The sequence below is a fragment of the Poeciliopsis prolifica genome, unplaced genomic scaffold, assembly GCF_027474105.1.
Source record: "Poeciliopsis prolifica strain line A6 unplaced genomic scaffold, Auburn_PproV2 SCAFFOLD072, whole genome shotgun sequence".
NCBI lineage: Eukaryota > Metazoa > Chordata > Actinopteri > Cyprinodontiformes > Poeciliidae > Poeciliopsis > Poeciliopsis prolifica.
The window spans coordinates 635,969-651,996 of record NW_026562447.1 but is presented as its reverse complement, the minus strand read 5'-3'; the positions used below and the strand labels follow the sequence as shown (position 1 = coordinate 651,996).

At 37.9% G+C, this 16,028-nt stretch overlaps 1 protein-coding gene across 1 annotated transcript in view; it reads right to left on the bottom strand.

The window, feature by feature from the left end:
* Positions 1-11,899: 11,899 nt before the first annotated feature.
* Positions 11,900-16,028, bottom strand: part of tmx3b (thioredoxin related transmembrane protein 3b) — a 41,279-nt gene continuing 37,150 nt past the window's right edge. The window contains exon 16 of the mRNA XM_055020959.1: positions 11,900-14,605. Coding sequence (XP_054876934.1) covers positions 14,348-14,605 — 258 coding nt within the window. The 3' untranslated portion in view covers positions 11,900-14,347. The remainder of the gene's footprint in view (positions 14,606-16,028) is intronic.

The following is a 16,028-nucleotide window of genomic DNA, read 5'->3' as shown; positions in this document are numbered from 1 at the left end:
GGGGGGGTTCTGAGAGAATCATGACCTGTCGGCACAGAGGGGAGATTCACAGAACATTTAAGTCATTACTGATGTAAAATTGGTGCTTCATCGCACTATTAAAATTCTAACACTGGTTTTCACAGTGAGACATGGTATTTAGCTACCATTTAGAAGAGCTGTTACAACATAATTAGCTAAGTTTAGTTTCTTAAAGCATTTTTATGAAGCTTTTTCAACAGCATCAGTACAGAAAATGATTTCCTACAAGCATATTTCAAAATATTTAGATGCAGTTCGAGCTCTGAGTCTGATAGAAAAATCTCTGCAAAGATATCCCTGATTTGACAGATGGTTACAAACTGCCCTTCTTCCCTATATCTGCTGATGTCACATTTTCATTTTCTACCACCGAGGACAGTTGGCATCTGTTTCTGTTTCATGTTGCTGTCAGGAAAAGTTGATTGATAGCAAAAATATTCTGTTGCAGCTCAGGAATTTCTAACAGGTACTGGCGGCTCCCTGCTTTTTGTTCAGCGAACTCGATGAATGTGGCACCTGATAGGCAGTGACAAGCTGCAGGATCCTTGATGTTGCATGTTAAAGTTTCCCTTTTTTTCTATTTCATTTATCTCCACCCACTGCGTCATCCTTGGCCTTAGCAGAGCGGGGTGGCCCACAGTGAAGGCTGCTTTGGCTCTGTTTAATTTAACTCCACAAAAGCAGAAGTGGTGACAGACAATCTCTATCCTAATTGCAGCTCCACTGTGTCCAACATGGAGAGGGAGAGAGATGCGGGTAGCTAAAATCGCAAATGAAAACGACTAGCAGGGGGAAAAAAACGGCTGAGGGCCAGTTCTGGATCTGCCTCTGGCTGTCCTTGATGGACCTCTTCTGGGCTCCATCCTCCTGGGTGGGCTGGGCAGCACGGAGCACTGAGACAATTTGTCTGGATGGTTGACAACTTCTGCACCACTTACCCCGGCTGCTCGGGTCCCCAAAGAGAAACACTGCCAAAGCTTTAAAGGGGAAGCTATTGACTCTGACATGGCGAGGTTGTTAAATCTGGTAAATATTTTATTTTGGAACAATGTAATAAAAACATAGTTTGCGCTCTGCCAAGTTGTGACTTTTCCAGTAGAAATGATTAATTATGATCACAGATGCTTTTCTTTTCAAGTCGTAGATTAATGCATACAGTGACGGGATATAATTGTAAGCAAATCAGTAATAACATCTAAATCCATATTGTTAGGTATTTTCCTCGAACCTACAATAAAATAACCACAGACAACGTATATGAATTAAATATGGTCAGGCTTCTGCAGAAGGAGAAATCTCCAATCAACAACCTTCTTCAAGTTGTTCACAGAGAGTTCTGATCTGCTTTCACGTGAGCTCCCTCTTTATTGTCAAAGACAAACAGTCACATGGCGCAGTCAGGATCCAACAGAGGTCGTAAAACATTTAACACAAACAGACCAACAACTCAGTTCCAGGTGTGATATCTAATTTACAATCTAAGCCCAGTTCAGCTCTGGGTCAAACTGTCACCTAAGACTAGGTAGATAAACACCAGAGAAGAAGGTCTGAGAACCATAAAGTTTTACTATATCGCATGAAGACAATCGTAACCTCCAGGTCAGCCCATACACACATAAGGAAGAGAACACTTTAACAAAATGATAATATCAAAAAATCTCTAACACATATAGTAACTAAAATGAAACCTGAAACGAATCTGTATGATAGCAACTCTATATAAAAGACAGCACCCGTCATCCCTGTACACTCATTTGCAGCAGAACAGCTACATTTGGAAAAAACTTACTATAAGCCTGTTCCACCAATCTGGTTTGTTTCTGAACATGTTTCAGAAATAATGTAGAATGTTCCCATTGTTGACCGAGATGAGTGAAATCAAATACCAAATAAAGATTATAATTTAAGCTACAAACAACACTGAAGAGCATCGCCCCCACCGTACATTCGTATCCAAGTTCTTCAGAGGTATGTGAAGTCAGTAGATAATGCTGCAAAAAACTTTAACATCTTGGATGAGTTATTGCATCACTGGTCGGCAGTGGCATGGTTACTGCCGACCATCCACAGAAAATATTATGGTGTTTGATCAAGCCAGTTTTATTGACCAATCAAACACAATGACACCTCGCTCATTAAACCAGGTAACGGTACTTTTGCAGTGTGGAAAAGTGCTAAGTCCTGCTAGAAAATAAAATCAGAATCTCCACAAAGCTTATCAACAGAGATAAGCATGAAGACGTCCAATGTATTCTGGTACATCATTGTTCTGACTTTGGGTTCAAACAAATTGGATTCCGTGCCTCTCCAGTCTCAATTACTAAATAAAAAGCCAAATTTATTTTAATCTAAGCAAAATCCCAGACTTTTCTGCTTAACTTAGGAAAGTACAATTTCCTACACAATTTTCACACTTTCCGTGTCCGTGTATGTGTGTGTGTGCGTGTGCGGACGTTTTGTACTGAAGAATCTCAGCGCTTCTCCTGGGAACCAGAAGAACCGGGGTCTGAATCCTCCTTGTACATTGAGAATATATTGTATACAAATCTGCTTGAGTGAACACTTGGAGTTCACACAAGCAGATTTTTGTGTGATAACTGATAGAGTGAGAACCACATATTTAACAACTGCGAATGCTGAGGGATTTACAGACTACACCATTTGTCAGACTACACCATTTGTCAGACTAGCTAAAGCCAACTGAACACATCAATTTCTCACACAAAATGTGACGAGGGTGACAGTTTAACACTGGTACCACAACGAGTTGATTACCTCCTAGATTCACCATAAGGAGATATTTTCACTCCTTATTAGAGGAGAAATAATAATGACAGTCAACATTTAAGACGACAGCCTTTATGAATTGTCCCTACAAACAGGGAGCATAGGAGCATAAAAATGACAAAAAGTGTTTGGAAAATGTATTTTGCTGCATTTGAATGCTTGAATTAATGCTAAATTTAAGTGACTTACACAGGAATGAAAACCAAAGGATGCACTACACTAGAGCTGCCAAAGTGCAGCTCTAGTGTAATAAAAAGAAGAAAAAAAAACTGGTCAGCTCAAGCTTCTCAAACTGCATCAAGATTAAGCTTCAAAAACATCAAGAATTTTGTTTTGCTGAGCTCAGGTCCAGGTCTGCTCTTTTAACCCAACCGGGAATAAAGTGGAAAATTTAAATATTTTACTGTGTGTCCCCATCTAAAAATGCTTATTTCTTTGTCTCTGATGTAGGAGTGGCTAAGCACAAGAAGTGTAAGAGTTGTAGCCCATGTCCTAGACAAGTTAGTTTCATCACACATTTTCCTTCCACTCAACTTTCATTCATAGAACACCACAATGAGAATAATAGTCGCATCCTTTTTGTGGACTTTCAGGAAAGTGGCTTCTATGACAAAAAAAAAAACATCCAATATTTGAATCTAAGAGCTGAAAGTATCACTCTGCATAAAAAGCCTGTTTTTTTTGGAAATTATGTATTTAATATTTGATGAATTGCTGCAAATTTTTACATTCCATTTGCTGCCTTGTGAACTGCCTTTTACATGAAAAGGACCAGCTGAGGAGGAACAACCAAATGACTCCAGCAAATGAAGCTGCACTGTAATAAACCTAAAAACAAAAATGTGACTCGTGTATTTAAGCTCTTGACCCTTTTTTGTAATTTGCAAATAATAAAGACGACTAATAGCTTCATGTTGTGATCATAATTCAGGGCAACAGGCAGAAAAGCCTTGGTGTTATTACCGCCTGGAGGTGTCTCTTAACTGTTGTTCTGTTGTGGCTCTTACAACAATCCCCGACTCTCATTATGCTTGTTTTTAAATGTGTTCCTCAGCCATCTACTGTCAACAAGGATGTATTTTAAGATATTACTTTGCGCCCCTGGGTCATTTTAAACCAAATAACAGCTCACAATTATGCTTTCCTAATTATGATGATTTCATGATTACATTACCCAGCTCTCTCGCCATGTCTAACACAACACGGCCCCCAGGCAATTGAGAGAAAGGGGTGACAGTGTCACTGGAAGCAATTAAAAAGCTATCAGGGGGAGCTGAAAAGGAAACATTTCCTATTAGATTGTAAAGTTAACCACTGGCCTGAGCCAAACGTGGCCACAGGGGTACTAAGACATTATAGCTCTCTCCAGGCGTTGTGTTGTTATTCCTTCCATGGTCCTGGATGCTGAAGTGGGCTCACTGATGACCAATGACTGCACTCTATGCTTGTGCTCCACAGAATACCACATCAGGAGTGGTTGCTCTACTTGACTTGTCATTGTACACATGAACCCGAAAAGCAGCCAAATAAATTTTAAATAATCTTACTTTTCTTTGAGTGTCTGTGTTGGGTGTGGTGTGGTGGTTATTTTACTCTAGAATAGGGGGACTTTAACCTTTATTGTATGTAGTGTAATTTTTTTTTTCACTCTCCAAATTTGTTTGGTCTTGAGCTGCAAAAATGTAATGTAATACAAAAATAAAGAAAAGTCACATTTGAGAGGGACATAATGGATTTCTTTGTGGACTTTTAAACAGGAACATGCCTTGTCAAAAGAGCATTTATTTAAAATCAAGTACAATGTTTTACATTATATTAGTTTCATGACATAAAACTTTTAGGTTTCTTAACATGTATCTCAACAGGTTAAGCATCAGTAGATATTCACTCAGTACTTGCATGGACTTTTTATATAAGTTTTTTGGGATTTTTTCCCCTTGAGTAAGTTCTTGGACCACAATCCATAGCTTTAACTGAAGTAAAGCTATATTGAAGTTTTCTTACTTGAGTACAATTTTGGGGTATTCTGCCTCTTTCCACGGTTGCACATTTGCAGCTCTATTTCATCTGCTGCAGCCGCAAGACAATATGTAAAGATTTTCTGGCTGATAAAAATCTAACAGTTTGTTTTACTGCAATGTGATACAACAAAGCAAAATCAATCTGAAATCAATAGATGACAACACATAGTTTTTAAAGTTGCGCAACAATACCACTTGATAAAATGTGATGCTTCAGTTGTTGACTGTGTATTCTATGACTGTAATGTTATGTTTTTATGAAGTAAAGCACGTTCAAATGCCTTGTTGCAGAATCGTGCTATTTATTCAAATTTGATTTGATTCAAAAGTTTTGTATTAAAAAAACCTATCCCTTTTGTGGTAACTACATAAATGTCAAAAACAAAATACATTGGGCCATTTAAAACAAAAAAAAACCAATAATGTGATACATTTTTGAAGCCAATAGCATAAAAACATTCTACTAAATAGAAAACATGTCAATCAGATTACAGCTTTCTTCCTGCTACCTGAGCAGTCAAGTGCTCTACACAGTGCATTATTAAATAACTAAATTTATAATGATTTGGTGAACTGAATAATTCTCAAACCAAATAAACTGTATTTACAGAATATTCTATAGTTTTGTATCCTTGATGACTGTGCCATTCTCTTTATGATAAACAAATTGTTCTGAAACTTATTTTTGATTTACCACCATGTGGTCTACTTTTCTTGAATTGCAAAACATTTGTAATGCTACATAATAATGTAGCAAAAAAAAACATCAGCAGATTACAGGCAAGTCATTTTGTCATTGACATCTAAAATTCTAACTATATTAGCAGCTATTTGTTTTTTTCAGACATCTCTGTGACAAGATTAAGCAGGTAACTCTAAGCAGCTAACTTGAATAAATCCTGAAATACAGAGCTCAGCTCCTAGTGTCTCAGCAGTATTTCCTGAAATATCTGGAAATTTCAAGCAGACACAGCTTCCACCAAGCCTGATGTTTTTACAGTTTGTTGCCTAAGCTGCAAAAGGATCTTGCATCAAGCATGTGTGTGCAAATTGGTGAGTTCTCTGGGAGCGTACATATGTGGTGTTGGTTGTGTCATTATTGACACTGGAGCCAGCAGGCAACTCACGTCCCCAAGGTTGAGATTACAGACAAAACACAGCAGATTTAACATGCATGCGGCTAACAGTCAGCCGTGTTTTGATGATCCTGTTTTATTCCATGACCCCGAAAGCTGATTTCAGAGCTTTAGGATAATCTGCTGGAATGAAATAATACAAACTCAAAGGTGTCATCGCAAAAACAGCATCAGCAGTTATAGGTGAGAGAACATGCTGCCTCCTCCTGAGACAGTTGCATCTCAGATAATCCAAGCAGCTCATGCTGCCCTGAGGGGACAGATCCCTTCAGTAAATGATCACGACCTAGGTAACATCATTAGGCCACTGCTGTGTGGCAACGGCTCCATGGCAGCGTGATAAGCACAATCACACTGCTGGGACGTGCTTACTGTGCACTTCCAGACGATACAGATAATGCTGGCACTTGTTATCCTCAGCAGACCTGTGCATCATTTGTCCATTTCAGCTATAAATAAAAATTGGTCACGTCAGTGTATGAAATCGGAATAAGAGTTGCTTAGCTCACCTATAACTACACCTATACCCTCACGAGGGTAAAATGAACTCCACCAAGTTAAAGGAGAACAACTCTTGCAAACGAATACATTGAAATGAACTGGATACAATCTTGTGAACTACATACATCTATTGCAAACTGTAAGTTAACCTCCAAACTACCGTCAATATCTAAACCTAAACTGTCAAGAAAGAGAGATGGAGCCATCTTTGTGTTTCTTCCCATTAGAACAAACTTCTGTTTTTTTCTTCCTCTCAATCTTAGCTAGTTGTAGTTGTAAATAGTTTCTTTGGCTATGAACAGTAAGTAGCTCTCAGACACCTGTCATTTATTGTTTCTGCCTGGTTAGGTAGAATCACTTCTAGTGTTATAGAACACTATAAGAATGATGAATTCCTACTTGCAGAGCTAGAAATATATATTGTTTTGGACAAGTCATTGTTTTTTCTTACAAAAAAAGAATTGATTCTGAACTGATTCTTAATGTGGGATTAACTAGCCAGTGACTGATTGAATTGAATGTTCGCACACAAAAATGGCGGCATAAAATGTATACAAACAGACAGATGGCAGGAGGGATGGAGTCAAATCCAGGATTGGCAGCTCACCTTAAAAAAAAATAGCAGCTGCGGTACTTAGAAATCCTCCTGAATCTCATATGAACTATTTAATACCTCTAATACAAATATTAGTGTTTGTATTAATACTGGCAGCATGCTACAGGATGAAGAGAACAAGGTATGCTGTAAACAAAGCAGAACTAATACAAAGGACACATCAACAGAGCTTTTGTTTTACTTCCACCATAAGCATGCTAACACAATTTAGCATCACTTTAAGAAATATGTGCTCATTCTGGGAATTTTTGCCATTGTCTTTGATTCCCTATAGTTAAGTCATTTCTATCCTTTGCATTGCTAGGTCCAAAAGCACCCTGAATCTGAATTTACGTGGCCAAAGATTTATGAGCTTACAGTTTCAGACAGACCAACTACACCAAAAGTCTGCAGTTGAAAACCTTGACCCATAAAAGTCTTTAATGAGTCTGCCAGGAATAGTGTCTGGAGACATGTTCGTGTTGATCCAAAGCAGCAAAGAAGGTGATTTAAAAGGATCACAATTACCTGATGCAACGTGGTATTAAAGTTGAGGAATCCCATCCTAAATACATCTCATAAAAGCTGTTCAGGAAATGTGTAGAATGTGAATGCTGATATAGGAGCATGAGTTTGAAGAACTGTGTACACCAAGGACACTAACTTCAAAGCTGACAAGCAAGTAGCCAGAAGGAGTTGCGCTGCATATATTTCAGTAATGTGACTCAAAGGACATAACAGCATCTCGGGTGTGATTCAGCCCAGGAGAAGGACCTTTAGCAAGCTGTTAAAGATTAAAAGAGTCAGTGAGGATGAAGGGAAAACATTTCGAAGCACGTTGATCAAAGGAATGGTAGTAATGTTTGAGCATATTTTCATCCTGACATTTTAAAAACTCATCAGTAGATGAGCCCATAACAACAGTCAGCATTCTGTTTGATCTTTCAGGTTTAACCCGATGCAGTTAGGAGTTTGAGAAAGTTGCTTCACTTCTCTTTAGTTCAATTCAAAAATACTTTCCTAATCCAAAAGGGAAATTAAATACTAATTCATGCCATACAAGAATTTTTGTTGATGATGCTGTGGGTAGGAAAGATTTCCAGTAGTCTTGCAATGAATCTGTCTCAACTCTCATTATATGCTTAAAAGAGACGATATTCCACAGTATCATGCACTGAATGATACCATCAGTTTGTACCCTGTTAGAAAGCCAGACAGGAGAAATGTTGTAGTTGGGGATATGACCTGTGCCTATTATGATTGAAGAAAGAGATAGTTTGAACTCCTCACTCTGCACTTTGGTCATACTCCATATTCACAAAGTTTTGACTCCTCTGTGATTCGGAGTTGTAGTTCAGGTATCATTATAGTTGTTGGACAGATTTGAGTTCTACCAGGTGTCATATCTGCATACTGCCAGTAAAACTGGAGCAACAAATGATGTCAATCACAGTTATTTCATGATTTAACAAGGGGAGCAGGTATTTTATATGCATAATATCTGTCTAATTTTGAAACATTTCAGCATTTCTTTATAAATAAACTCATCAGTGGAAACGTTGCATTTTTTTACTCAATTTGTTTGTTTTGTCTGATATTGAAATTATCTAAAACATGTAAGTGTAGCAAAATAGGTTTTTACTCCTTTATAAAATAGAAATAGGAAAAAAAACAGAAAAACGAAACATTTTTACACTTGCAGTCCAATTTTTTTAAACCCTGTAACACTTTCTGAGCATTTGCTAAGATCTGTTTTATTTGTATCTATTTCCTAAAGACTTCTTGAATGTGATTGATCATTTCCGATGCAGAAAGTGATATATCAGGGCTGATAGACAGAAATCATGTTTGCAGTTTTGTCATTTTCACACTGCCTAGATGAAAAGTTTGCCAAAATGCCAGGCTGCTTGGAGGAAATGCATAACATCACGCACCATCTATCAGCTGACATCCTGACAGGCAGCTGTTACACCAAGTCAAAGGCGATTTTTCAGCTGAATTAATTTCAGCAAAATCATTCACACAGAGCTACAAGGAATCGTTTTTCTTGTTACTTTTCAGAGTTTTGAAAAAACTAATACACCTCATTAAATATGTTTTTTTAAATGAAATGTTTAGATTTCTATTAAAAAAAATGTTTAATTATATGTAACAGCCACCATGTTTTTATTCATTAAACTATAGACTTCAGCAAAAATGTTCTACAGGTGTCAAAATCCAGTCCTCAAGGCAGATTTCAGACATTTCTCTGCTTCAACACTAAAAAAATCACTAAATTATGTCATTAACAGGAATCTGCAAAATTTGACTGAATGGCAAGGAGGTCAATCAGCCATTTGACACCCGAGACACATCGAACAGTTATAGCACACCAGCTTTGACACCCCTGGTGTATTGTATATTTTTCATGCTTCACAGTGACTGTGAAGGTCTTTTTCTGGAATGCTGAATTTGGTTTATACCAAACATGTCCAATGTTCTAACATTAAATAAACTAATCTGCTCAAAGTTTGTTATTCCAGACAACAAGGTCATTTTTTGTCCATGTTCTCTATCAGAAATCTTATTCTGACCTTTTTAGGGGTTCTTCTGTTTGTTTTGTTCTGATTTTGGAGATATGCACTTTCATGTGAACAGTAGGAAGATCTCCAAAACCCAGTTTTGTGTTTTGGAGACCTCTTTTTAGCTTTTTGCAGTCTGCATTCAAGTTAACCTTCTTTGACTTCAAAAGTCTATTAGCAGTTTCTTATTTTAACCATTAGTTAGAAAGTAGGGAAGTCCTAATTCATTCCTCATGCTTATTATTTAACTACATGTTAAATATCTGTTTGTAGTTCATATATTATATACATCTACATTAATAGAATTTGTAATCATTGCTAAATTGATATAGACAACATACAAGTCCGTATGTGTTAAAGAAACTCAACCTGTCCTGATTCTTTTCACAGGACTGTATGATCGGCTATAAAATATTACTTACTAGGTTGGGAGTGGTGGGGAAGTGGGATATCTCAAAGAGCAGATTTACCAATCTGTGCAATTAGGCATTTAGGTATTCTTCTTAAAGTGCCACCAAACAGATGGACCTCAGCACCTGCAGCCATCTATCACCCCTAATCCAAAAAGTGTTGGCTTTGCCGACAGGATCTGCAAAGACACGCAGGGAACGACTGTGTGGGCTGGTTTCCATGGTGAGCCAAGTTAATCAGCCTTTTCTCATCTGGTTGAGTGACATGAACATAACTCAGAACTCCCTTCGAAATGCAGCATTGAAGCGCAAACTGAAATAACAGCCTCTCTCTTTCCCTTGACCTCCAGCGTCAAGAATTAAACTCCCCCCATGCCGTCCAGAAATTAGATGATTACCACCTCGCCTTAATTTGCCATTTCAACATGAGGCAGACGTCAGAGAGAGCTGCTTGGAGCGGCATAATTGTCCTTGTCTGGTGAGGGAGATTGTTAGCATTCTGAAAAGAAAAGAGACAGCAGGCCACCTTCATTTGCCTCTCGATGAAACTCTTTCTCAGAATATATGGCCAGGTAATTGAGCGATGAATTACTTTTTGCACCAGCACCACTCAGTGACTATGATTCTGAGGTAGTAATATATTATCTCCCCCCTTTTGTTGCAATTTATCCTGAAAATGGCATGCCGTCAAAAAATGAACACCTCTTTTACACTCGACTTGAAAACATAAACTTTCAAGCAGCAGTTTTTTTTTTGCATTTTTCTGTTTCTCTGCCTGTGCATGCAATAGACTTCAGAAGGTGTTCATTTAGATTTTTCCATTATGCGAAGTCACGTCTCTCAGTTTGACTTGTGATTGCTGTGATTCCCCAAAGAGGAGAAATAAATGAGTTCCCCATCAAGCAATCGCCTGTGGTTAAACCTTTTCCCCCCAAAATATGATTCTATCTGCAATAATTGAGAAAAGGGATCTACATTGGATTACACCGCTAGAGAAAGAAATACATTTATTGTTGATAATTAAAGTGTGTATGAGAAATAGCTGTCTGGATGGGGAAAAGGACAGGCAAAAAGGGAACAAAACGAGTAAAAAGGATTTAGAAGCTTTATGCTGGACGTGAATGCCACAGCAATACTGGGCTTTAGGTGCATTTCCTTAAACTCAACTTTTTTTCTTTTTTTTATGTATTTGAGTTGGGTTAATTTCATCATATGTTCAGTAGATACATGGAATCGCTTTTGTGAATTGTTCAGGCTGGGGGTGCACAGTGGTGCAGTTGGTAGCACTGTTTCCTTGCAGCAAGAAGGTCCTCCTTTAGTATCCAACTTTAGTTTCAGAGAAGTGACTGAAAAGACAGCTAACTAATGACTACCATCTGCATATAAACATATTCTGGAACAACTTTGTCACAGATAGAAAATACAGCAACGGTATATCAAATATATCCTTGGGGAACACCTTCAGAAATTGTAAAGCAGCGCTGACAGAACAAAGCTCCTTCTCCCCAGGCGTGGCCATCTTAATTTCCAAATCTTGCATGATTCCTTCCCTCTATTCTGGGTCCTAACATGTCATTTTCAACAGTATAAAAGTGTCATCAGCATATCAATGCATTTTTTTAAGAATTCCTTCCCTGTTCCAAATCATTTATAAAAATGGAGAATGAAATGGGACCTGACATAAATCCGTGGGGTACACCTTGAGACAATATGAATGGTCCTGACATTTCAATAGAACATACCAGGTTTTATGAATTTCTAAACCAACTCTGGGCCATTTCACTGAACCCCACAGAGTAGATTGCCTGATAAAGTAGTTTATGAAGGCTTTGAAAAATATTTTATAGACACCAACAAGACAACAAGAAAAAGGGGAAAATCTTTATTTAAATCTTTATTAAAGTTACACAATCTCAGTTCACACTCAAAGAGGAAAGCTTGCTGAAGAACAGTAGGCAACTACAAAGACCAAAGGCAAGGTAAGGGAAGCTCAGTTTCACAGTAGAGATTACAGATGACCTCCATCTGGTAAAAAATAAAATAAAATAAAAAAATTCAGGCCTGCTTTTGCTGATAAATCTAGATTTTTGTTTTAACAAGTTTAAACAGCACTTTAAATTCTGGTTTATTTTACTTTATTTGGTGCTAGTGAGCAGATTTTATCTTTTAGCAGGGTCAGCTGTTTTCAGACCGTTAATAAAGATGTTTGTACTGTAACTGTCCTCGGTTTCCACAGAGATATTTTATGTTTTATTATCCCAATTTCCAAAAGAAAATTAGGTAGCTTTTCCAAAAGTTCAAAACAGGACAGGCTGGAAAATGTTCAGCTGTGGTATTTCTAGAAAACAATAAAGTTATTTTATGGGCACCAGCATGTTTTCAAAGCAATAAAGTTGATCTCAAAGTCCAAACACGACATTTGTGCATTTCTCATAAAAACAAAAACATATATTAAGTAAAAAAACAAAACAATGAAGCCATAACCTGAAAAGGATTTCATCTAATTCACAAATTTTAGTCAAAGAAACAAAAGCAAGATAAATATGACCTTGAGACCAGTTCAAAGTGGGATGTAACAAAAAAAAAGGGTCCTCATATTTCTTATGCTCAGTGTGCATGTCACAGCACTGAATGTAAACTTTCACCTGCCAGGCAAATTGTATAAAGGAACCAGTGATGGAGGACAGAACGAAACATGCCAACAGACAGCTCCTGTCTGTTTGAGGAATAAGAGTTGTTAGGAGAGCCACAGGAGCCACTGATGCATGTTATGGCTTTTGCTTGACAGGTAGAACCCATCTATACATGATGTTTTCAGTAGGTTGGTAATTTTGGGGTGGAAATGGATTTTTAAAAAGGGGAGAGAAAAAAGAAAAGGGAGAAATCGCACCTATTTTTGGCATCATGAAGAGTGATACAAATTACCATTCGAGCGCTTCTCGTCATTTTGCAACCCAAATGGACAGGTGGCTGACAGAAAAATGGGCTAAATGCAAGACTGTCTCTGCACTTTTCACCCGTTCAAGAACAGCGAGAAGAAATGTTTTCAGGCAATGTCATACAGTACAAAAAAAAAGCACATTTCACTTATGGCAGTTCCCCCTTCCTGAGCATTTCTTTTTCTCTCTAAACATATTAACAACATCACCTTCAGTTTACAGTGCCTTCCAAAAGTTTTAATACACCTTGACCCTTTTTCCCCATTTTGACACCTGCCAACAAAATTCAGAGCATTTTTGAGGATTTTTTTGTGAAATAACATGGTTTTCATAATATTGACAATTTACAAATTTAAAAAAAGAAATAGTCTGCAAATGTAAAAAATATAGTATAGTAAAAATAATGCAAGCCCAATTGCCTTCAGAAGTAACTGTTAAGTGAAAAGAGCAGAACAGCAACAAACACATGGATAGCCACCTAATCTGACAGCACAGATACAAGAAAACCTATCAGAAAGACCAATAATAAGTCTGTGGTTACCTGTGGGGGAGCTGCAGAGATCCACAGCTCAGGTGGGAGAATCTGTTATCAGACCTTTGTGCCTTTGTGGAATTGTGGCAAGATTGTTCATAGCAGCCCAAAACAATCCCTAAGAGGAATCTACAACAGAATGATTCAGATCAAATCCATGTCTCAAAAAAGACCAAAATCTAATTGATGCTTGCAGACACTCCCATCCAGTCTGAGCCTGAGCTGTTTTGCAAAGAAGAGCAAAAATGTCCTCTTCAGATGCACAAAGCTGGAATAATTATTAACAATAATAGTTGTGCTCACCTACCACAAAATGTGAAAAAATTCAAGAGGTGTTAATACTTTTCGCAAAGCACTGCATGTTGATGGACAGAAAAACAACTACCTCATTGTTTCCTAGTAGATTTCAAAGGCAAGATGTAGGAGTTTCAAATGTAATATCGTTATTACTTTAAAGCAGGAGAAAAAAAACGCTTTGGGACATGACAAAAAAAAAATGTTTTTTTAGTGGTTTATGAATAATGTAAATATATCTGACCAAGTGAAATCCATCACATGATTGGATATCAATAAATAAGGTGATGTGTTCACAGCCATCCCTTGTAAATTTTGTTGACGCTCTGTAACCAAATAGGCTGTTATTTTTTTTACTCAGAGGCTCTGCCAGACAACCAGTCCAGCAAACGACACACAGAACTCAAAGGTAGAGGACGAGTCGGTGCTGGACAGGCTTTGAGTGGCAGTAAGATGAAAAACAAACGAGCAAAGTAGCATCACACACACGTCTTTGAGTTTCATGTCACTGACTGAGCCAATCATCCTCCGTCTGCCGTGTGCTCCTGCATTAATCTGTTTTCTTCTCTTCGGGATCCTTTTCTCCTGCATCCTCCTCCTCTTCAGGCCCTTCCAGCTCAGCGGCTTGTTGCTGTTGCTCCTCTTCCTCATCGTCCTCTTCATCCTCCTCGTCGGTGAGCCCCTCCCTTTTATCGTCCATGCCATCGTCTGATTCGGCCGTGCAGATGCCGTAGCACATCAGGCTGATTACGCCGAGCGGGAGGCCAAACAGGAAGCAGCCCAGCAGAGGAGAGCTGCGAAACACGGACTAGTGTCGGAGAAAGGGAGGCAACGGAGAACAAAAAAGGGGAAAGAAGGAGGGAAAGACATGGTAAAGCACAAGAGAAAGAAGTTAGATTAATAACTTCACACTGCGGCATCCTATTTAAATGAGCACACACTTACCAGCGGTAAAAGCCATTAATCATCTGCATAAATTAACATTTGTGAAGATTCCTTTCGTTAAACCCTTCCTTCTTGTCTTAATTAAGTCTGGATTACCCAGGCAAGGCAAAAGGCTCTCCTGTGGGGTCCAAGATCTCAGAGTGGATTCACTTTACAGCAAATATGCTTTTTAATGCTCCCTTTGATGGTAATTTACAGTCAGACTACCTTAACAAGAGGCTCAAGGGTGTTAGCTGTACACAGTGGTTGCATAAAAGGTGCTTCCCTTTTCCTCGTTAAATTCAACATATGATGACAATTAGCACAAGCTCTGTGAAACAGAAAACAGAACTATCTGGAATCGACAAACTTTGAAGAAGAAAAAAACAACCTCAACACTGTTTTGTGTCCGATATGCAGTATATCATCCTATTAACTTACTAAACTAAAAAAGAATAATTTAATCCATTCCTGCTGCAAGTCTCAAATTTATTTTCAACCCAAGTGAGACGTCAACATTTCTTGCTTATCTAATTATCCTCTTTGTAGTTTCTTAATTAGAAAAGACCAAATCTTGCTTTTAAGTTTGTGTTTGTAAAATTTACAACTGCAAGGTTAAAACGCCTTTCATATTAGGAAAAGCAACATGGACGACCCTTAAACCTAGATAAAAGTGTGACCATTTTTAGAATCATAAATTGAATGACTTGAATTGAAAACATTTTTCAAATGAATCTGGTAAGACTGAAGACAAAACCTATGCAAAAATAAATACCTCGTGACAATATGCTCAATATAACTTAAATCACTTCTGAGTTAAAAGGAAGTTATTTCATTCTATTTTGTTTTAAATACTTGATTAAATTGTAGTAAAGGACAAAATCAACTTTGGTGTCTTATTTTGGCCCCACTGGTAATATATCATTCATCCGAACCAGCAAAAATCCACACCGAAGTGAACTTGGGTAGGAATAGTCTGCTACGTCCCACTGGTAGCAAGAATACTGATTGCTCTCTTGGTTTTTGGATGAAATATAATGAAGCTGCCAACCACAGTTACGCATGTGAACTGTCCATGATCGCTTTTTAAGAGGAGGCTGGATGCAAACACACACCAAAGGAAATAGGGGTCAACGGGTCCCTCATCTTAGATAGGTCTTCTTATCAAGCTCTGCCGTTATTTCTCGACTTGCTCTCGCACAAAAAAAGCACATACCACTTACCAGTACTGATAATATATCAGTTTGGTGTATTTGAGTGGTGGTATGTGTGAACTGTTGTGTGATGAGTCACTGTTTATCAAACAT